The 22,051-nt window shown below is 42.6% G+C and overlaps 2 protein-coding genes across 4 annotated transcripts in view; one reads left to right on the forward strand and one right to left on the reverse strand.

The window, feature by feature from the left end:
• AFF1 (ALF transcription elongation factor 1) overlaps positions 1-22,051 on the forward strand; it is a 165,528-nt gene that overhangs the window by 130,033 nt on the left and 13,444 nt on the right. The gene's annotated exons all lie outside the window — the stretch shown is intronic.
• On the reverse strand, positions 1,269-20,439 carry KLHL8 (kelch like family member 8). 2 transcript variants are annotated; one of them, XM_080616357.1, is made up of 10 exons: positions 20,397-20,439; positions 15,052-15,292; positions 11,243-11,791; positions 8,515-8,701; positions 7,698-7,841; positions 5,788-5,899; positions 3,787-3,955; positions 3,063-3,222; positions 1,874-2,075; positions 1,269-1,403 (listed from the first exon to the last, which is right to left on the reverse strand). In XM_080616357.1, exons 2-10 carry the CDS (start codon positions 15,250-15,252, stop codon positions 1,280-1,282), a joined length of 1,848 nt encoding a protein of 615 aa, XP_080472483.1. In that variant the 5' UTR covers positions 15,253-15,292; positions 20,397-20,439; the 3' UTR covers positions 1,269-1,279. The 2 variants fall into 2 exon arrangements, with proteins under 2 accessions (XP_080472483.1, XP_080472484.1); XM_080616358.1 differs by lacking the exon at positions 20,397-20,439 and having other exon boundaries at positions 15,052-15,462.

Here is a 22,051-nt window from a genome sequence, read left to right on the forward strand (position 1 = left end):
GGTACTGAATGCAGAGGAGTCCGCTGATCTTCCTGGTCACTTGAAACAAGCTAGTAAGGTGAAAGTTTGGTCAGAAAGGATTGTCAGTTGTTCTGTTCAAGGTGTGCAGGAACAGGAATCCGCTGTCTTTCCAACTGTACTTCACTCAGAATGCAGGGTTTCTGGCTTCATGCAAGACACCTTTGTACACAGCACTGCCGAGTTTCTACTTAACTTTTTTATGTAAGTACTGGTTTATTTCCAATTCTTTTTGTCGATGATTGTCTTTGGTTTACATAAGCTTTAAGTCATCCACCTGTTTTGAGGCTAAGCTTCCTGGCCTAACTCCCTTAAAAGAGCCAGTACCTCTAGAGTTAAGACTACTGGATACTGAAACTGGACATCTCACCTCCTGGAGTTGTATTTAAAGGTCTTAACAGAATACTGCAACTTTTGTGTTTCAAATTGTATAAAAATGGTGATTCAGACACCACTGAAGCCTACAGTTCCATACACTATTAGGACAAATTACACTGTTTACTTCAGGAATGATATCTGAACAGAAACTTGCCTTGGGTGGGGAGGGGCAGGAGTTACTACAAATTTTATTGAAGACTTGAGAATTCCAGTATTCCTGTGGCTAAATTCAGGCCAAGGATCTTTTCAGCTTTCTAACAAATGTATTACCTTGAGAAAGTACTTGGAAAGAGGTTTCAGATGGAAAAGATGCAATTTCCACTGCTGCCAGAGGCCCCTTGGGAGGTGGGCAGTTATCTTAGTGTTCAACAGGGATGCCGTTACCTTCCAAAACTTGAGATGCTTTGTATTACAAAGATCTTGTAATTAGGAAATGTTTAAGACTATATTCCTGAAAATGGGTTCTATTAAATGTTACTTGAGTCCTCCAGAAAACATGCGGCACGGCTGTTGGGTAAGGCTCAGCAGTACCACCTGCTGCCCTCTCTCCTCACTCACCCCATGCCTGGTTTACAGCTCAACAGAGTTCCTGCAGCAGCTGCCTCAAATGATTCTAAAATTAGAGCCTCTCAAAAACGGGATGATCGCAGCTCTTGGCAGGTTCTCTTCTGTGAGTCACACTTGTATTCTACGTTTTCACAGGCTTTTCTGTATCACTGTTGGTAGACAGCCACCAAAAGCTTTACAGTTGCAGAAGGTAACATTTTCACAACAAAAATGTATTGGTTTTATTTCTTAAGCTACCATACAAAACACGGTATTTAAAAGCTCTGCAGTGCCTCCCTGCTCGCGTTCCTCTGGAATTCGGAGGAGGCAGCAGAGCTCACATGCAGTCAACAACGTTGCTGGATCCCTGGCCCACGTCCCGGATCTGGCTGCTGAAACAAGAGCACACAGCCACCCCGGCCCCTGCCCTGCAGTGCGACACGGAGCCGACGAGTTCCCACCTGAAGAAGATGGCAGAGGAAACAAGAAAAGTAAGCTCCTGTCCTTTCTGAGTATTTCTTCTCTGTGTCAGAATCACAGAATAGTGTGGGTTGGAAGGGACCTTCCAAAATCATCTGAAATTCTATTATACAACCTAGCTGTTTACTCTGCACAATAATAAACCCCATTAGTTTATTCTTATTATTTCACTAGTAAATTTAGTGTGAAATCAGACTGAAACAATCGGAAGCATGTAGATTCTTACTGAAGGAAGGGAAGAGGACAAGGAACAGAGACGGAGGAAGAAGAAGGAAGTGCTCTAAGTATTTACAAGAAGAACATAGTGGCATAAATGTAGCTAGTCATGGATATTACTGAATTACTACCAGGAAACAGCAGCTAGACTCCTGCTGCATGCTATTTTTATTATGTTATGTTTTCATATAGGCTGATTTCATTGTCTTAAGCCAAATAAAGCATTTTAAGTTACCTATTCACTATGGGATCAAATGCCTCCACTGTATTCAGGTACACGTTGCCATTATGACCTCCAACCGCAAAGATTTTACCCATCAGTGTCGCTATGCCAACACCACCCCTCGGAGTTGTAAGCTCTGCTACATACTCCCATTTGTTACTGCGCGGGTCAAACCGCTCCACCGAGCTCAGCGGAGAGTTGTCGTCAAAGCCACCTACAAAGAATCATCACATTGTCAGTTTTAAGCCACTTCTCGTGCCAGTGATAGCCAGAACTGGCATTATCAGACTATTTTTGGCATTCAGTGGGCCACTGTCCAGCTCCAGCTCTTTACATGAATTTCACAAGCTTCTAAAAATTAATCTAATGGCCCTCCCTCCTGTCACCACGTAAGAATCATCCAGTGTGATAGTGTTCTACTCAAGCTGCAAGGAGAGGTGTTTCTATTATTTTCCTCCTTAAATGCATTTAGCACATCATTACAATGAAGCAACTTCTAATTTGGAACAGAAAAAACCTAAGACAAGGAAAAGGATGGGCCTGATTTATTTTGCCTTAAGCAGAACACCCTCTTGTGGTGGTTTCAAATCACAGCATTGCTGAACACTTTAGGGAAAAAATCCTCAAATTAGACTTCAGTGCTGCATTCCCCTTGCTGGGGCAGCTGGCAGAGGAGCATTTTACTCAAAGCTTTTTTTAATCACTTATGACAATACACTAGGCAGAACACTGCAGCTATCACTATGCTGTATCCATCTGGCATCTTCCTCCCTTAGGAAAGCAGGTAAATGCAACGTAGGGCAGATCAAGACAGGCCTAGGACAACAGGCTGTGGAGTAAGTCACTTTGTGAAAAAGCTACCATTTAAGCTCAAAATAGAAATAGAGTGCTTTGAAAGTATATGAACTTAATAATTTTCCTAAAGGAAACTCAAGATTAGTGAATCTCAAGAGGATTTTCTGTATGGACATACTGTCCTGAACAGTATAGGCATCCTGAAATGTGGGTTAGGAACTGCTTTTTATTTCCTCACTAACATCCTTTCATGTAAGCGTGCCACGGTTGTGCTCGCTTTCTTTTCCTGTCCAAGAACACAAAGCACAGGTCAGGTCTACCTATCAGTTCCTCTATCAACAACAGCCTTTTCCAAATGCCATGACTTGGCAGAAAAAGCACTACAAAATACCGCATCTCTACTCACCGACAACGTACAGGCAACCATGGAGCTCGCTGACACCATTGCCAGCTCTTCGCTGACCCATTTCTTTCACTTCTATCCACTTATCCAAATGGGGATCGTATTTCTCCACACTAGAAAGAGATGCTACGCCATCATTGCCACCCACAGCATAAACATGGTTCTGGAAAACAGTTGTATAAAGAAAGATTATGTGTAATGTATATCTATTTACTCAGCTTTTCATAAGCCTTGTTACAATTATAGGCAAATGTGGTATATCCATACAGCCCCAATTATTTACTTCTATGTAAAGAATTCCAGCAACAAACTTAATTATCTAATGATGCTCTCTTGCAAATAAAGAAGTGAAAAAGTTATGTAGTATTGTAGATATTTTGCAGAGTATACATAGTGACAGGGGGATTTAAGCGCAGATGTGTTCACTACCTTTAAACATAGTAACCATGACGAACCAGTTTTCTGAGTGAGACATGAGGCATTAGTCTAAATGGTTCGGCTACTTGCTCCCAGTACCTCAAACACTGCTGAAACAGGGCATGTAGTTCAATTTGATATGAGTATTATCCTAAATATCCTCACCTTGTGCACAGTTCCATGGGATTTTGATGACTGGAGGTTCTCAGACCCACCAGCTGCATTTTGGTTTGTGTTCTGCCTTGTAAAAGATTTGAAAAGCAGGTCAGCCCCTTGGTTGGCCCCACCTTGGGAGGAAAAAGTCGCTTACCACAAGGGCTACGGAGCCAACTCCTCCCCTGGGAGTGTTCATTGGGGCAACCGCACTCCAGCAATCGGAATCAATGTCGTATCTTTCCACATCACTGAAGCAAGTGTTGTCATCCAAACCTCCTATTGCGTAAATGGGGCCAACCAAAGAGGCAAGCGCGATTCCTCTCCTAAGAAAACCATAGGATCAATACCTCAGTGCAAATCCTTACAAAAAAGGGAATAGGAAAGACACATGAAGTGCAATGTTACCTGACTGGCACCTGCTTCAAACTATGGAGAAAAAGTACTGAAGTTTAAAAAAGTGCAGTTTATAATGAACAATGACCAGTCACTGTGGCAGGAACACCTGTGCCAGGCTTGCAGCTTTATCCTCAAAGTCTTTTCTATGTTGCAGCCTTCCACTGAGTTTTATCTCACCTTCACCTCAGCTTTCTCAGGTACCTGTATGTTACTGTGTGACCCACAAACAGGACTGTTGCAGCGAGAATATTTTTAGACTGCAAAAAGACAAAGCTCTTGTTTCAAAAATAATCAAAACCTAAAGGCAGGGAGGTATGGCATACTGTTTTGACTGCGTGTCACTTACAGCCCACGTCCTCTACTTATAAGGTTGGATGAGGCCTCGGGTGACATGGTTTAGTGTGGGGTGTCCCTGCCCATGGCAGGGGGGTTGGAACTGGATGATCTTAAGGTCCTTTCCAATCCTAACTATTCTATGATTCTATGATATAGGAGATTGTCGTAGTTACCTGGGTTTCTCCATGCTAGTAGTGAATTTGACACCTCGTATCTTTTTTTGTTGTATCTGATGGAGAACCAAAACCTGCTGGTTTTAACTTTGTTGGTATAGCTGCTGCTACGTTTTGGGATGATTTTTGGGGGGTGATATTGATACATATTAAAATGCAAACCTGTGCCAGGTATTCAGTAACTGACCTCTAGCAAGATTTAATTGCAATTTCTCCCATTCTATTATTTTTCAATAGGTCTGTCTTAAAGTAGTTGTCAGATTTTCTTTTTTATACTGAACGTACAATCAGTACTTCAAAATGAAAAGCATGATCTATAATGTAAGCACTAAGTTTGCTAAAAACATGCTCTGGGTGGTGGCAGAAGGGAGGAAGTGAAGCAAGAAGCCCCTTCTAGGAGTCTGGGTCTTTACTTTGACCAGGTCACAGCTTTAGGACTTAGCCATGCTCCGTATTTCAATCCTACTTTTACATGATGCTTTTACAAACAAGTAGTAACAAAATGGAATGTAGAATTAAGGAGGTTGATTTAAATGACAGCAGAAACAAAAAATTACAGATCTGTGAGTCCAGTAGCTCCTTAAAAAAATCTTAAATGTCAAAAGGCAAGACAAATCCTCAGGCTGACTTTCAATGTTTCAGTTCTTCGGGCCTTTTGTGGCAAAAGCATAGGCAGCTATTTGTTTCCTGGGCATGAAGTATTTCACTGTGCATGTTCTGCTGGCACTTGTCTTGCTCATTCTTAAAAAGAGCAAAAAACCCTCACAGAACCAGTTAGTCAGTTTTGAGTTCTTTATTAGGCATAGCAGAAAGGCCCGAGATATCAGAATGTAAGCACAGCTGGACTACAAAGAGCTCAGTGCTCCAAAAGCCAGCCCCCCAAGAAAAGGAAAAAAGAAAAGGAAAATAGAGCAATAAAGGAAAGCCAAAGCAGAAACATTATCACTGCTACCAGCCAGGGATTATGCAGTTTTGCACTGAAATATTTACAGTGTGTTACACACAACTTTGTGTTTGTGCAAATATGTGATAGATGCAAGTGTGATGCAGATTTGTGTTTGCTTTACAGCTAGTAAATCAAGCTGTATATTAGCATGAAGCCCCAGAATAAAAGAAAAAAAAAATAAAAGAATCCTAAAAATAGCAAAGTTTGGAAAAAAAAAGGCAGGACAGACATGATTATTTTCAGCATCAGCAGAAAATCATCTGTCACAGACTAGGGCTTAAATTTTGGATCATGGGACATGTACCTCTTCGTGTTCATTGATGCCTTCATCATCCATTTGTTTGTGAGAGGATCAAATACTTCCATGCTTCCCAAGTGTTCATTTCCATCATGTCCACCTACTGCATAGACTTTACCTGAACACATAAACATCTTTAGAAACAGATATTGCTTGGCAATATTTCACCTTTCATTTATGCAATATCTGCCTACCTGGAGACAAAAAGCTCAAAGGTTAACATTTTCAAATGTTTTCAGTATCAGGATTTTGACAAGTATGGACTTCATATTTTTAAATGCTGTATTCAACCAGAAATCTGCTCTAATGTGGACTGTTATACAAACCCTGAGGGTATGTAGAAAAAAAAAAATCCTCTTGAGTACTGCAGGTCAGATCATTTTTGGACATTTTTATCAGTCTCACCAGATTTTCTAGGGGGTGGTGGGGGAGACTGCTGTTCTGCTGCAGCAACACAGGGGCTACTATGTACAAGGAAAAATTGCATCATAAGCCCAACACAAGAAGGATATAGACCTGTTGGAGTGAATCCAGAGGAAGGCTATGAAGATGGTCAGAGAGGTGGAGCATCTCTCCTATGAAGACAGGCTGAGCTGGGCTTGTTCAGCCTGAAGAAAGCTCAGGGGGAGACCTTAGAGCAGCTTCCAGTATCTAAAGGGGGCCTACAAAAATGCTGAAAGGGACTTTTACAAGGGCATGTAGTGACTGGACAAGGGAAAATTACTTTAAACTGAAAGAGGGGAGATTTAGATTAGATATTAGGAAAAATTCTTCACTGTTAGGGTGGTGAGACACTGGCACAGGTTGCCCAGAGAAGCCGTGGCTGCCCCATTCCTGGCAGGGCTCAAGGCCAGGTTGGATAGGGCTTTGAACAACCTGGCCTAGTGGAAGGTGTTCCTGCCCATGGCAGGTGGGCTGGAACTGGATGATTTTTAAGGTTTCCAACCCAAATTCTGCACAATAATACACCCAGCTAGTTTATTCTTATTATTTCACTACCTTCCAACCCAAACCATTCTGTGATTCTATGATCATGGGTGCTAAGCTGCCCTGGACTTCATGGATCTCGTTTCAGAAGATGCAGACCCAAAAATAAAGGTAGGTCTCTCCTTGGAAGAGTTATGGTCTTAGTGACTTGACTGTATAGATTTAAGTATGAAGGGACCTAATATGGGCATTAGCAAATTCTGTGTAACTTTGCTGTAAGGCCATTTCTTTGTAAATGGATTCATAAATCACATATTAAGGCAAGAGGATGTATACAGTTCACAGAATCATAGACTAGTTTGAGTTGGAAGGCACCTTTGAAGGCCATCTAGTCCAACCCTCCTGCAATGAGCAGGAACATAGAATCATAGAATAGTTAGGGTTGGAAAGGACCTTAATATCCTCTAGTTCCAACCCCCCTGCCATGGGCAGGGACATCTTCAACTAGATCAGGTTGCTCAGAAAGCCTCATCCAGCCTGACCTTGCTCCAGGGATGGAGCATCTACTACCTCTCAGGACAACCTGTTCCAGTATTTCACCACTCTCATTGTAAAAAAAAAAAATCCATCTTCCTTCAGTTTATTTTAAAATAGGATCCCTTGTCCTATTGCTACGGGCCCCACTATGAAGCCTACCCCAATCTTTCTTATAAGTCCCCTTTAAGAATTGAAAGGCCGGAATAAGGTCTGCCTGGAGCCCTCTCCAGGCTGAACAACCCCAGCTCTCATGGTTTGCAGTAATGCTTTTTTCAGTAAGCCTGTTCTCAGATTGTTTCAGAATTAAAACCTCTTAATGGGAAGAAGCCTTACTAAATTGAGGAATATTCAAGTTAAACAAGTAAAGTAGTAGAAGTACTACAAGTAGTAAAAGTACCAATTCCACCAAACAAGTGCCTTTTGATCAGGATTGCTTGAATGGGTTTACTGACCTCCCACAGAGATCACACCCACGTGCCTTCTCCTGCTGTTCATTTCGGGGCCGAAGAACCAGCTGTTCTTACTGATAGAGTAGCATTCAATGCTGCGAAATGGGTCGCCTGATCCACCTCTACCACCAACACAGAACAACACACCTGAAGAAGACAAAACAGGTTTCCAGAAAACTAGCAGGAAGAAGCGGAATAAAGTTGTAGAGCAGAGTGAACTGAAAATTATGCAGTTTGGGAGAAGTTGTATTTCACTCCAAAGGGTATGGCTGCCCTCCATAACTGGATGCTGGATTTTGGACTTTGCTTGGCATGCTGCTGTGCCAACTAACTATCTGTGCTCTTGCAAAGACAATGTGTTTGTTAAATACGCTTTTTGTGATTTTGCTTAGAGAGATAAACAGATTTTGTTAAACATAACAATTAGGATTTGCAGTCTAATATTCATCACTTACTTTTGATGTAGGTTAGCCCAAGAGTTTAAAAGTTAGCTCAACCTTTTCACACCAAAAGTAAGTGTCTGTTGTTTTCAGTATAGTTTTGAGCATACTGCCTGGTCATACCATACTTAACGGTTCTGGCTTTAACGCAGATAGAGCTAATTAGGATAAATAATGATTTAAACAAAGAAAATGACTGCTAAATTTCTGCTAGGAAAATGCAGCACATTACCTAATTACCAGAGAGGTAACCAATGGCTTTCCCAATTTTGCATTAAGTCATTAACAATCATTTATACCAAGCCAGCTAACCCTGCACAGATGTGCTGCCTTTTCTCCATACCACTTCCTACTGGATAATCAGACACACATTTAATTACCAGCAGTCTGCTTCCTTGGTGTTGTGCGAATGGAGTACTCAAAGTCTGGCACTGCCCTGCTGCTCAGGCGAAGGTGGTAGTTTCTTGCTTCATCCAGCAAATCCCTACATTTTAGATTCTGCTTGACAATCTCTTCCTTTGCCACAACACCCATAAGGAAACAAATGGGCAAGAGAGGCAGCCGTACCTAACAGAAATGAACACAGTTGGAATAACTGGCTGAACTGACTGAGTCTCACCATTTACAGTGACACATGCATAACAGATGGAGGGAGCTTCTGAGTCAGCTGGCAGTCCCATACACTTCACTAAAAAGAGAGGTTTTCACTTTTTTCTCCCAGAGTAAGAGCGATACGAACAGTTCTTTTTTAGTGACAAATGTTCGCTACAACCATTTGCATTTAAGCAGCAGTGGAGAACTGTCCCATGGCCCAGGCACCTGCCTGGTGTAATGCAGGCAGTACCTGTGACTTTACCAGGATAGCCCATGTCAGGTTAGTCTGTGGAGGGTATGGATTTCCAGCTCATTGCTATGCCAGCAGAAGAGGTCTTTTGCTAGAATGGTTCATTTTCTGTGGGTGGCAAGTCAAAAAGGAAACATTATCAGCATGAACTAAGTTTCTATCAAGGAGGTATTGCTAGTGTAGTAACACCTTTCTCTGGTGTGGATTTGACTACAGGATTTAAAAAACAAAACCAAACAAAAAACCACCTTGAGAGCTAATTTTTTGTTTCTCTGTTTCCTTCCTGTAGTTTCCCAGAACAGAGCTGGTGACCAGGTGGAGGAATGGAAGGGTCTTTCTGGGTGCAACTACAGGTATTTACTGCCCAGAGCAATCCCCAGTGACAGGGCAGATCTGAAATAAGGTCAGCTTCTCCAAGACTGCCTTGAAATGTCCTTTTCCCTTTCCATTTATTTCAGCAAAGCTTTCATTTATCTTCACATTATCATGTGAAAGAAACAGTGAGGACTATGAAGTACAATCAGGCACAAAGGTGGGATGTGTGTTAGTAGGGGGAACTGAAGTAAACCACCATCTGACTTCCTAAGGTTTGGAGTCAATGCTGTCAAGCAGCTCCCAATCAGTTCAGAGGCAATGGTGAAGAAGTCCAGTATCTGCGGTGCTTCTCAGAGCAGCAGGATAGTGCTGTTATATGCCTGGCAAGTGTCCCTGTTTTCAAGTAAGCAAGTGTCTGTACCAGTTCTTCTTCGCCCAGTTGCTTTCAGTTCCACTTCTTCATTTACTTTGGCTCAGCTTATTTTAGGCTGATTAAAAGCACCACCATAGCCCTGCTAACAGACTTGTGAGGTTAGTGATATGGCAAGAACTCAAGGCCGACAAATTCAGAGCCTCATTATAACAGCAAAACCTGTAAGGCTGATTATGATGTGGATAGTAACTGTCAAGAAACCCTGTTATGTTTTCTCCCAGCAGTAACGTTCAGATCAACTGATGGCTCCATATACTCTGCCAAATAACCCGTATTTACAGGAAGGTGCTTACTTTTCCATTGCTTTGTTCTAGACTCTGGTTTTCATGACTAGAATAAAGCTGTAAATCCCTCCTGCTAGCATAATTGGGTAATAAAAATTGTTATTTTTTTAAATCTGAAATTACATTGCCTATGAATTTAATTACAGTGTACTAAAGAAGGGTTTTTTTGTACAAAAAATCTTATGCTTGTCTAGATGAAAGGCTTTGGGAGACAGTTAATATACAGCTGTGATCTTTTTACCAGGAAATGTGAAAAATGATGCATGAAGACAATGACAGCAGTATGTCAGTAGACCTCTCATTACTCATATGACATCAATATTAGCTATTCTGTCAAAAGCAAAATATTCAAGTTGGAGTTCAGTGACACCTAAAACAGCACAGTTGATCTTACTTGCTAAGATCATAGCACATTTTGCAGCACATAGCATGTACCTCGCTCTTCCCCAGCCCAGGTTCTCCATACCTGTCTCAATTACTGTATTTTAAACTCTCGTAACTAGCACATATAGAGCTTGAATAACTGAGGGAGTTCATGTAAGTTCAGCTGAGTGACCTTTTGATACCCGTGTTCCTTTCAGAAGAAGTGGACTTGTATCAAGTCTAGATGATTAAACTGCCAACTCCTTTCAGATCCTATAGGTAACCAGTAGTGCTAGTCTACTGAACATGGACGGGTCTAAAGTATGCTTCCTAGGCTGCTCATAGGGCTAACACATCTTGGTCTTTTGTTAATTAAATATATGGAATATTTTAAAAGTAGCACAACTAAATATGACACATCTTCATTACAGCTTTACTTTCCTAGCTATGTAAAAAAACTCCTCAACAGCTTTGCTCTCTTTTTTTAAGTGCTGATTCTTACTAGCAAGGGAAGTGAGTATTTCAGGCTGCAGTAGTATCAAACCAAGTGAAGTGATGGCTTTGCTCTCCACTACATGTAAATCTAAGGAATTTCTGCTCTAATGAAAATGCAGCTTTTTGTTGGCTCCCCACCTCCCAGCCATGAGCATAAAATGAATACTCTTCTCTACACAAACTGGAGAATACAGCTTCTTCCTGATATTCAAGAGATTTAACCTGCTTCCACTGTCAACTCACAACTGTAAATACCAGATGAGTCACCAACTGGTAAGAACATATTTAATCTTGAGATCTACCTAAATACAAACAGTTGATTTTAAATCTAAACCAGTGACGAGACAGACACCAGGAATCTTGGTCTGCCCTACCTGGGCAAGTATTACATCCAGCCACGTAGCATGATGCTGTGGATTGGCTAGCAGCCACTTGATAGCAGCACTGTAAACTTGCTTTTCATTTTCAATATTCAGGTCACTGGAGGACAGGAGCTTATGGAGGTGCTGTGGTGACACACTCACAAAGTCTTCGCACTCCACCACCTCTGTGAAATGTTGGCAAGCATACTGATCTGCCATTTCCATCAAGTCAATGCGGTTGTGACTCTCTGCAAATGCCCTGACTGCCAGGCAGTTGGAGGGATGGAAGTGCAGCTTCATGTATTCACAGCATGCCTTTGCTACCAGTTCCACCTGCAGAATGCAAGCAGCATACAGGAGAGACTGGACGTTATCCACCGTCAGAGTAAGCCGGGAGGAGTACACAAACTTCACTAGGTCTTCTATTGCATCGCCATCAAAGTCCCTGATCTCGATCACCGTCTGCTTGGCTTCAGCCATTTCTGAGAGGAACATGGCTCTGAAGTAAGGTATAACACAAGCTAGCACCAGTTTGTGGCAGGAGATAAATTTTGAACCAACCTGAAAAAAACAAAACAAAACAAACTCCAATCTTTTATGGGAATGTCAGTTTCAGCTATGAAAGGATGTACAGTTAAGCTGAAATAAGAATTCTGAACTCAATATGCACTGAGCTACTGTATTTTGTTCAAACAAATTAACTCCATTTGCCCTGTACTTCTGACATAAATCAATGTATCCCAATCAGATCTGAGTTGTAACTTCGCTGCCTGAGTAGGGCAGGGTGGTAACGCGAGAAAGCAATAGCACTGATGTGCTGAACTTTAAGAGCTGTGTCCTATTTTTTAAACGAAACATCCTTAGAAACCTTCTAGATGCATCTTGGAGACAGAAGACTGCTAGGCTCTTGTTTGTTTTATGTGTATTCAGAGATGGGGGGATTGTAAAGTGATATTTTTAGACTACTTAATTTAACCCTCACAACTTATATTACTGTTGAGGAATTGATAAAGCTGTTTATAGAAGCAAATTCCTGTAAAACCACTGTAGTAACAGCTATTATAGGAATTTCTGAAAGTTACCAATCACTTCAAGATTTTTAGAAGGTTTTAGCTTTTAGCTACAAAAGATAGAGTATTCCCCATAAAGAAAATGTCTTTTTCAAAATTCTGAACAGAAAATGTGCAAAATAAGCTTTTCACTAACAAAATTACAGAATTCAATTACATCAAAATGAGAATGTAAACACTGAAGGTAAATGAACAATCCACTACTAATTTGTATTACAGGAGTGCTTTCTTACAGCATTTGTCATTCTGCAGTCTGCACTAACATAAGCGGATGGCTGACTTAAGTAACCAGTTTCCCTGACAGACTTGAATTACATGTTCACTTTCAGATGGAGGTGTTCCTGAGCCATCTTGCAATTTCAAGAAAAAAAAAAAAAAAGGTATTACATTATACAGGATAATTTGGAGGTTTTTTTCTAGCTCTAATTCAATACACAGTAGCTCTACCCTTAAAAGAGTATATTATCACACATGTAACTTGCCTGGTGAGTAGTAAATCGAGTACAGAAAGCAAACACATATGAAAGAATACACAGATTAAAAGAGAGGAAAAAATAGATGGTTCAGTGTGAGTTAATCAGATCACTCCAGAAGGAACAATTCATAGACCTACCAAGTGAACGAAAACCCAAACCAACAGGAGAAAAGCAGATGGTATGCATCTGCCACTCTCCGCCTTCTAACAGGGAGCTGTTCATATGACAGTAGCATTATAGTAGGTGAAATTCCAGTTTTTAAACCTTTGGAGAAGAGGAAGTCTCCCTGTGTGCCCCCACAGTTTGTCACTGTTACAGGAGCACCCCAGCTAATTACAGTTCTGATGCAAAAAGATGCTACCAGCTGGTCTGCTGTATCAGGGAAAGCTCCAAGGCCATTTTCATCTTCAGAGATTTTTATTCTGCCCATCCTCCCACTCTCTAATTAGATCTTTCCTTTGAATTTTTGAATCTGTTACATTTAAAATATCTAGCATGTTCTTGGTATTTTGAAACTGGAATTCCCCTCCAGTTAGTAACTATCATATTTTAACAGCCAGCAGTTAAATCAATAATTGGCCTGACAACACCAATAACAGAACTGCTCACTATCAGAGGTCACGCACAAAAGCAGAAACTTCAGTAGAGAAGTAGTTATTCCTAAAACATGCGAAATGCCTGAGCACTACAGAAAGAAAAATCAAGCCCTCCAGAAAATTCTAGCTCCAGTTTTATTACTAGTTACTTGAAAATCACTGATTTCAGAAACTTTATGTAAGAGGTTCACAGCTGCTCTAGCCTCCATTGCTCATAGGCTCCACTTGTAGACTGGAAGCCAAGTCAAGCAATCTAATTCTCTTAAATTACCAAAGCAGCTCCACACGAATAATACAAATGGACATTAATACAAGCCTAACTTAGGGAAAGCTACAATGCAGCCACAGTAAAGTGTGTTTTACAAGCCAAGTTTCCCTAGCAGGAATATACATTTAACTATGTTTATAAAATAAGACTTTCTACTTTTTTGCAAGGGTGAGTGGAAAGAGAGAAAAGTGAGGACGAGGTCAAAAAAAGGTAAGAGGTCAAAAAAAAGGTCAATAAGGTAACTCTTAACTCTGTTAAGAGTTGTGACATGTACCTTCTTCCCCAAACCACCTTTAAAATGACATATGTAAAAAGACCTGATGATGAGCAGTCAGGCAAGTTCTGTTTCATAGCTCTCATGCTGTCTGGAGCAGCTTCAGTATTGTCATTCCATGTCCTATGAGCATTACCTGAACTGTTACAAGTCACTGCACCTTACTTAGTGCCTTCTCCGTGCCTGTGACCTAATACCTGTTGCAAAGCAGAGCAGAACAATGTTCTTGCTTATTCTACTCCTGTTGTCCACTGGAGCAGGAGGGAGAGATACCCTCTTCCTCGCACATATTCCCATTGTCTCCCAAGCATTTTAGAAAGATGAGCTGCCTACTGGGGAGGACCAGGGACACACATCTGTCAAGGGTTTTCTCTGTTAGTATCTAATAGCAAAAGTGGCAGACAAACGATTTCTCTTGAAGGCATCTGTCATTTGCTCTTGGAGCAAATCTCCTCCATCTCTTTTTCTTAAATAACTATTTTGCACTACTAAGATGCCCAGCTAACTAATACTTTGTAGGCATTGGCAACCACTGTTACAGATGCTAGATATAAATTTATTGTGATCAGGATATAAGTAACATACAGATGACTTACAAAGAATGCATTAAAGCAATGTTATGCAAGAATCATAAAACTGGTTTCCTCTTCCTCCTTTAGCTCCTTCATCAGCTGTAGACGGTAACTGACTGTTGGCTTTTCTATTTTTTCCCCCTTTGAGAATGCTGGAAGCTAATTTGTTCCAGAAATCCTGTTTGTCAGGAAAGATTTAGCAAAGCAATGCAGAATGCAAAAACAGACATAAAATTGGGGATGAAAGTGTGTCACAGCAAGGAGGTTACAAGAAGCTGAAACTGCGCAGTAATATACTGATCAACTGTGGGAACTTGTTCAGCAGGCAAATTGGGTCAAAGTCATGAACTTCCTCTCTCAGACTGTCAAGAACTTAAGTGTTTACATTTCAGTTGTAAACTTCCTAAATAAGAAAAAAACCCACAAACATATCTAGAGATGCCTCAGATTCAATAGGTATTCTATGGTTTCCATACCCATGCCCAAATTCACAGCCAGCTCCAGCATACTTATTCATAGCTTAATCTTCAGACTGTTAAATGCAATGAATGTATGGCAGTATCACCTTCAGTGTAACATCGCAGAGCTCTCCAGCTTCAAAGAAGTGAAGAAGAGAGCTGTGAAAATCCTTCCAAGCCTCATTTGCTTCAAATACAAAGATGTCATCTTCACCATCACTGTTGGAAGACCTAGTTTGCTGCTGCTGCCGCCTTTTTCCCTTTACCAGATGTTTTCCCTGCTCTGGGACCACGGATTCTGAAGCCATTGGCTGTTTCTTCTTTCACTGCATGAATCTTCAAAAACTCCTGTCAAGACAAAAATCCAGCCTATCAGGAATCAAGTCCTGAAATGCAGTTAAGTTCTGTTCATTTTCCTGTTTAAAAAACCCCCACAAAACCAAAGCCAAAAAACCCACAAAAAAAAAGCAGATGAAACATTAGGTACTGCTGGTACCTAACACTGTGATTACATATTATAAATATGTATCTATAATCTTACTTCAGGAAGGTGGGAGGAGAAGGGGGAAAAAGACAGAGTCATGAATCCTGTGCTTGTAGCTTTAGGAAAAGCCATTGTTTGTGAACTTGTTGCCCACGTTTCTTGAAAGAGACTATACTAAGAGTGTAAGTGACCATCAAGGAAAGTGACTGATCCTAAGGAAACTAAAGGAAGTGCCTCAATCATAACATCATCTATTATTCCTTCCAGACAGCTGCTTGACACTTTCCATGAAGGGGTAACTGTCTGAATAAAAAAAACAAAGCACACATTGTTTATAGCTCACCATTGTTTGCTGAGAGCAAGTCAGCAATCTTCTTGTTCAAGTTAAACATTTAGAAATATTGGTATGTCTGCAGTTCCCTGAGTGCAGCTGTTTCAGACTGCAGAGCTGGTGTTTTGGTCCCTAGCTATTCCTCGCTATCAAACTTAGAAAAGCAAGCAGGGATAGGAGGTCAGGGCACGAGCATGTTATCTTATATTTCCAACAATTCAAACAACAGTAAAATCCTAAATGAAGCAATTTCGATTCTACCTAAATCTGAAACTTAATTACATGTAAAATTCCTCAAGTACTTATGGTCAGCTGAGGTAAAATGCTTCAAATAATTCTGAAACAAAAAGAAGACATTAGACAGTGGTAGGCTGGTAGGACATGAATGAACATTGCTCTGTTTTCCCCTGTCATGAAATTAAACACCAGGAATCTTGGCCAAAAAGCCAACCTAGATGCTGGAGTACATGGCCTCCTCCCCCATCAGCTACACTGGGAGACAGTGTCCCAGAAAGAGGGGATCCTCCTTGTTCTTCCACTAACACAAGGGAGGAAGACATTTCAGTGACACAGAACAGAAACAAAACCAAGAATCCCTCTATAACCATGACTAGGATGAGAGGTATTATGATACCTATAAATCCACTATAAATTATGATACCTATAAATCCACTGCTTCTTATGAGCAGTGGTATTGAAGGTGGAAAAAAGAAGGCAAAACCCAGGAGAAATCAAGATACAGGTGAAGTTTCACCAACTATCCTGTATGTAATTTTGTTTATCCACCCATAAGATGAACAAAAATCACATCATGATCTGTGCAGGGAAAGGCAGGTAGCCTCACTCGGGAAACAAAAGGGCCTTTTAATTGAAGAAGATGAGAAATTTGCCTTCTGTAAAAGCGGAGTTTGTAGCCCTGTGATCAGGGAGGTTTTGGAAGCGACCCTAGTACAAACAGACCGCATGCATACAAATCTATACAAGTTTGTTCATGTGACTAAGTAAAACTAACTTGCCTAATATAGAGCCTGACAAGTCTCTGAAGGTAATTATGTGCTGGTCCTGCTGACCACAAGATTAGATAAGCGTATGTAGTGACAAGATCTTCTCCAATTTAATCTAGCTAACAGAACAAGTTGAGCTGTTGTCCTGTGTTGTACTAAGAAAACTTGAACATTTGAAAAGAGAGCAGCTGGCAGAGCTAAGGAAGAGACAGAGGGAAGGAACTCGGAAAAGCAGGAGGCAGCTGCACTGCAAACCACAGCCAAGCAGCAGCTCTGGCAGGGACTGCACAAGCAGCTGTTAGCTGTTCAGTCTGGTTACAGCCGCGTCACCCAGAAGGAACGTAGGGGAAAAAAACTGATAGATAAAAACAATAGTGTAGAAAAAACACAGTGCTCTCCCCTTCTCCAATCCCATCAAAGGAGTTACGGAAACCTCATGCAAAACTGCTCAGATGCCCATGCTAATTAGATCAAAACAGACAAGTTTGGAAAACATGGTAAAGTTCAAGCTTCAAGCCTAAGCCTACTGTACTTTTCAGCAGAAAGATAATTTAACAGGGGAAAAAAACCAGAAACCATACATCTAACTAGTTTAGCTTGTTTAAGACTACCAGGCTTTCTTCTGTAGAAATTCATTACAGATTTTCTTGAACAACACCAATATAAAATTTCTAGTTCCTGTCAGTATTCCAAAAGCTCCCTGTAGCAAAGCCTGATATGTATTACTGTTCCATTTTACTTGTCACATAGGTAGTTCAGAAAACAGTGAAATGGGTACCGTTGGCACCACCTTTCACCTGCTTCCATAACCAAAACCCCATCAGTGCTGTAGACACACAAACAGTGAATGAAGACTGCTCTTTCCTGGAAAAATGCAACAGTAAAAGGACCAAAAAGACGTTTTGTAGAGCATAAAAACCCACAGTCAGATAAAACATCAGTTTGGAAATAATTCTGTCTGGCAACCCTTTAATCCTGTTTTGAGATAGCTTTCTCCCTGCTTCCTTTGATCCAACATGGATACGCTCAACAGAGTTCTGATGAGGTTTAATCCCAGTTTCCACTGAAACTATATGGTATGTTATATGGCATGGCTATGTGTCTTCTGGGCTTTATGGGATGCCAGGTCGACAATTCTGATCAATTTTGCATAATCAAAATCAAACTATGCCATGATTTACTTACACTTGACTTACTTTTGCTTCAGAACAACCATCAAAAACCATCAGAAGCCCCAAAACAGTGAAGGACTCTGCTTTACAGATAAAGGTATTCCTTCACTTAAGAAGTGCTTTATTTATTCAGGGTAACCTTGAGAATATCCAAAGAGTAGAACATAAAACCACTGCCATTCTAGGGACAACAGTGAAGTGTTGATAGTTATGTAATAAAACTTCCACTTATTACTTTACATTCCCAAGAACACAGAACAGGCCCTTACCAAGGAGACACACTATTGTATTTTCTGAGGGACCTGTTAAAAAACAACAATAGTTTAATGGTATCCATAGCAGTATTTAGTTCAGCCCTTCCTGGGAAGTGTTAACAGAGTGTAAAATAATTTTTAAGTAACTTACCAGCTGCTCTTTATTCTGGACATGTAAGTCAAGGCACGGTACCCACCAGAGCATCCCAGAGCCCAACACCATTTCCCACATACCAACCAGCCCCATCCTCTCAGGGCTCTTTGCCTTAGCTGCCAACTATCATTGTATTCTCTCATCTAGAGTTGAGATTCACCGCGGCTGCAGCCTCATGTTACATTCACAAATCAAACAGCTCAAACCATGAAGCAGTATCATCTATCTTTTATCCCACAGCTGTAAGACTCCTAAAAAATCTGTTTGGAATCAGGAGGCAGAAGTAATACAAGATAAAAGGTTTCACAACCCAAGAAGCTACAGCTATTGATGCAGGAAACTATTATTACAAAATCTGTTTGCTGAAACCAGCTGAGGAAGAACTAAGATGTTGGCTAACACGGTGCTATGCTGCCTCACATCAAATTACTGGCAGTAATTACACAATGATTGTGTCCTCTTGTGACCACACTGATTAAACTTGTTCTTACAAATAAGTGGCCAACTAGAAAACTGAATGCTAGGCTCCTGACATCTTATTAACCATTTATAAAATAAACCAGATCATGAGTACACTGCTAAAGACATGCTGCACTGAAACTACAGGTACAATCTTGGCACATTTCAAAGTGGACACATTTTCTTACATAGCACACAAAGATTACAGGGGAATCAGCCCAAACTAACTCAAAACCCTCAGAATCAATTGCGTAAAGAAGGTGTCTGAATCTTTTGCAGCTTACTCCCCATTACAAGCAATCAAAGCCTGTGTGACACACGTGTTGTTATTTTAGCTTAACATTTGATGAGCTGTTTTACCTACTGAGGTACTTTTCTACTGTCACATATGTGAACAGTTTCTTGATTATACTGCCAGAAGCCTTTGCAATAGGCACAGAAAGTTAGGTACCTCTTAGTTTTATAACTTTTACTGCAGCAGAATACATAGGAACAACTAGGCAAAGGAGGAAATGCGGATCTATGAACTACCAGGCTGTATTTGGTTTGTGAACTACCTCCATACCCCTTATGGATAAGAGCTTCATTAACTGATACTTCCCAGCAGCCAGTAAGCAACTGGCTTGAGTGGATATGGGCAAGTGGCATCTATCAAAGCAGGAAGGAAACTCAAGCAGGCAATATAAAGAGCTGGTGGAGTTGTGCATCTGAAATTCTTATCTGAGAAGAAAGAGAGGGAAGGGGAGGTTAGGAACTCCTAAGACTCTCCCAACTGGCAACAGGTAATTTCTTGCTGTTTTTTGAAACAAGAAATATTTGGCTTGGGGTAACTTAAGTAGTTCTGATACAAGATGTCAGCAGTAAGCTCATCAGTGCACTGGTTTCTTGGGCTGCAGGCTCCACAGCACTGCATTACACGCAGCATCTTGAAACATGTGGACTCCCAGCTCTGTTTATTTGTCTGGTTTTGTCTCTGTGCTGGAATCTTATGGCAACCATAAGATTTAAGAGCTCTGTAAGCACAGGACTACATGTGTGCCTCGCACAGAATAAGCCCACCGACGCTGAGGAGACTAGCCTGGGCAGCGTGCTGCCCTTGAATACTCTTGCAAGGGGCATAATCCAGCCCCGGGTGACCTGAATCAGTTCTAGGTTAATTCACAAGAAGTCACGCTCGGTTTGGGTCTCTGAAGCCGGTTAGGCCAATACTTTGCAGTGAAAGGGGCCCGGGCCCACTGCTGCTGCGGCCGAAGAAGCGGGGTCCGGCCGCCCTACCGTGAGGCGAGCGGGTGGGCGGGCAGGGGTGTTCTAGGGGGCTGTAAGGAGGAGAAGGCAAAGCCATCCCGACAACTCCCCGCGCCACAGCAAGCAAGACCGCTCCTCGCTACACCTGAAGGGAGGGGCGTGAGTTACATAAAAGGCAGGGGGGCAACACACCATGGCGGCGGCAGGCCCTGACGGAGGACGAGCGGGGTGCGACAGCGAGGGGCGGGAGCGCGAGCGCGGCCGCGGGGGAAGGGCCCGGGAACGTGGGGTGCAGCCCCGCCGGGTGGGACGAGATACGCAGTTCCCTCCCGCTGCCCGCCCCGCTCACCTGCCGCCGCCGCAGGAGCCGGGTCCGGCTGAGTGCCGCCCGCCCGGGGGGGTGGGAGGAAGCGGGACGCGGGGCGGGGCGGTGTGCCGGGGCGCATGCGCGGCCCGGGGAGGGAGGAACGGCGGTTGGGGCCGCCGGGAGACGGAGGGGTAGCATCTACGCTGCGCGGTGCAGTGGGGGATCGGCAGGGGGTATGTGGTTTCCGTCTCGGGTGTGCGACGTTGTGGGGTACCAGCGGTTCCCACACAGTCCCCACCAGCCCCGTTATGAGACTCATAGCATCAGCTGGCTAGGAAAAGACCTTTAAGATCATAAAGTCCAGCCGTTGCCCATGACTGCCAAGTCCACCACTAAACGGTGTCACTAAGGGTTCTGTCTACGCAATTCACAAACACTTCCCTGGGACAGTGATTCCATCATTTCCCTCGGCAGCCTGTTCCAATGCTTGATTACCCTCTCTGTGAAGAATTTTTTCCTGATAATCCAGTCTAAACCTCCCCGGCACATCTCAAGGCTATTACCTCTTAGACTTGGGAGAAGAGACTGACTCTATCTCACTACAACCTCTTTTCAGGTAGTTGTAGAGAGTGATAAGGGCCCCCCTGAGCCTTCTCTTCTCCAGACTGAATTCCTCAGGTCCCTCAGCCAGTCCTCATGACATTTGTGCTCCAGACCCTTCACCAGCTCAGTTTCCCTTCTCTGGACACACTCCAGCACCTCAGTGTCTCTCTTGTGCAGGGTTTGGAACTGAACACAGGATTCAAGGTGTGGCCTCACCAGTACAGGGGACAATCACTGCCCTGGCTCTGCTGGCCAGGCTATTGCTGATACAGGCCAGGATGCTGTTGGCCTTCTTGGCTGCCTGGGCACAAGCTGCTCATGTTCAGTTCTGTCATTCAGCACCCCCAGGTCCTTTTCCTTTGGGCAGCTTTCCAGCCACTGTTTCCCAAGCCTGTATCCTTGCGTGGGGCTGTTGTGGCCCAAGTGCAGGACACAGCACTTTGCCCTGCTGAACCCCATACCACTGGCCACAGCCCATCGATCCAACCTGTTCATATTCTGCTGCAGAGCCTTCCTGTCCTGCAGCAGTTCAACACTGCTGCCCAGCTTGGTGTTGTCCACAAATTTACTGAGGGTGCACTCAGTCCCCCCATCCAGATCATTAATAAAGATATTAAACAACACTGGCTGTGATACCAAGCCCTGGGGGACACTGCTAGTGACTGGTTACCACCTAGATGTGAGAAGGAAGGGTTTGGTCTGTGTCCGAGCTGATTCAGCATTTCTTGTGTCTCTTGGCATTTCGCTGGAGCTGTGCTTTATCTGACCAGGCAGGAGTTTGGTGCTGTGAGGGCTGGAGCATGCTGCGGCAGCTGGAGTTCAAGGGTTGTCTTTGAACAAACATGGGCAAAAAAAACCCACACTGAGGGAAGACAGCTGCATGTGGGGGTTTGGAGAGGGGAGAAGGCAAGCTTTGCAGTAGAAACGGGAACATGCACTCCATTACTATCTAACAGTGGGCCAGCAGCAGGGTTTATTTTGGCGCAGGCAATTCATGGTGATGACACAAAGCAGCTCCTGCTGCTCCAGGGGGAGGCTTTGGTGCAGTGTTGCTGACAGGAGTTGCTCTGGCTGTGCTTGGCTTCATCTTGTTG

This window comes from Psittacula echo (assembly GCF_963264785.1).
Source record: "Psittacula echo genome assembly, chromosome: 1".
Taxonomy (NCBI): Eukaryota; Metazoa; Chordata; class Aves; order Psittaciformes; family Psittacidae; genus Psittacula; species Psittacula echo.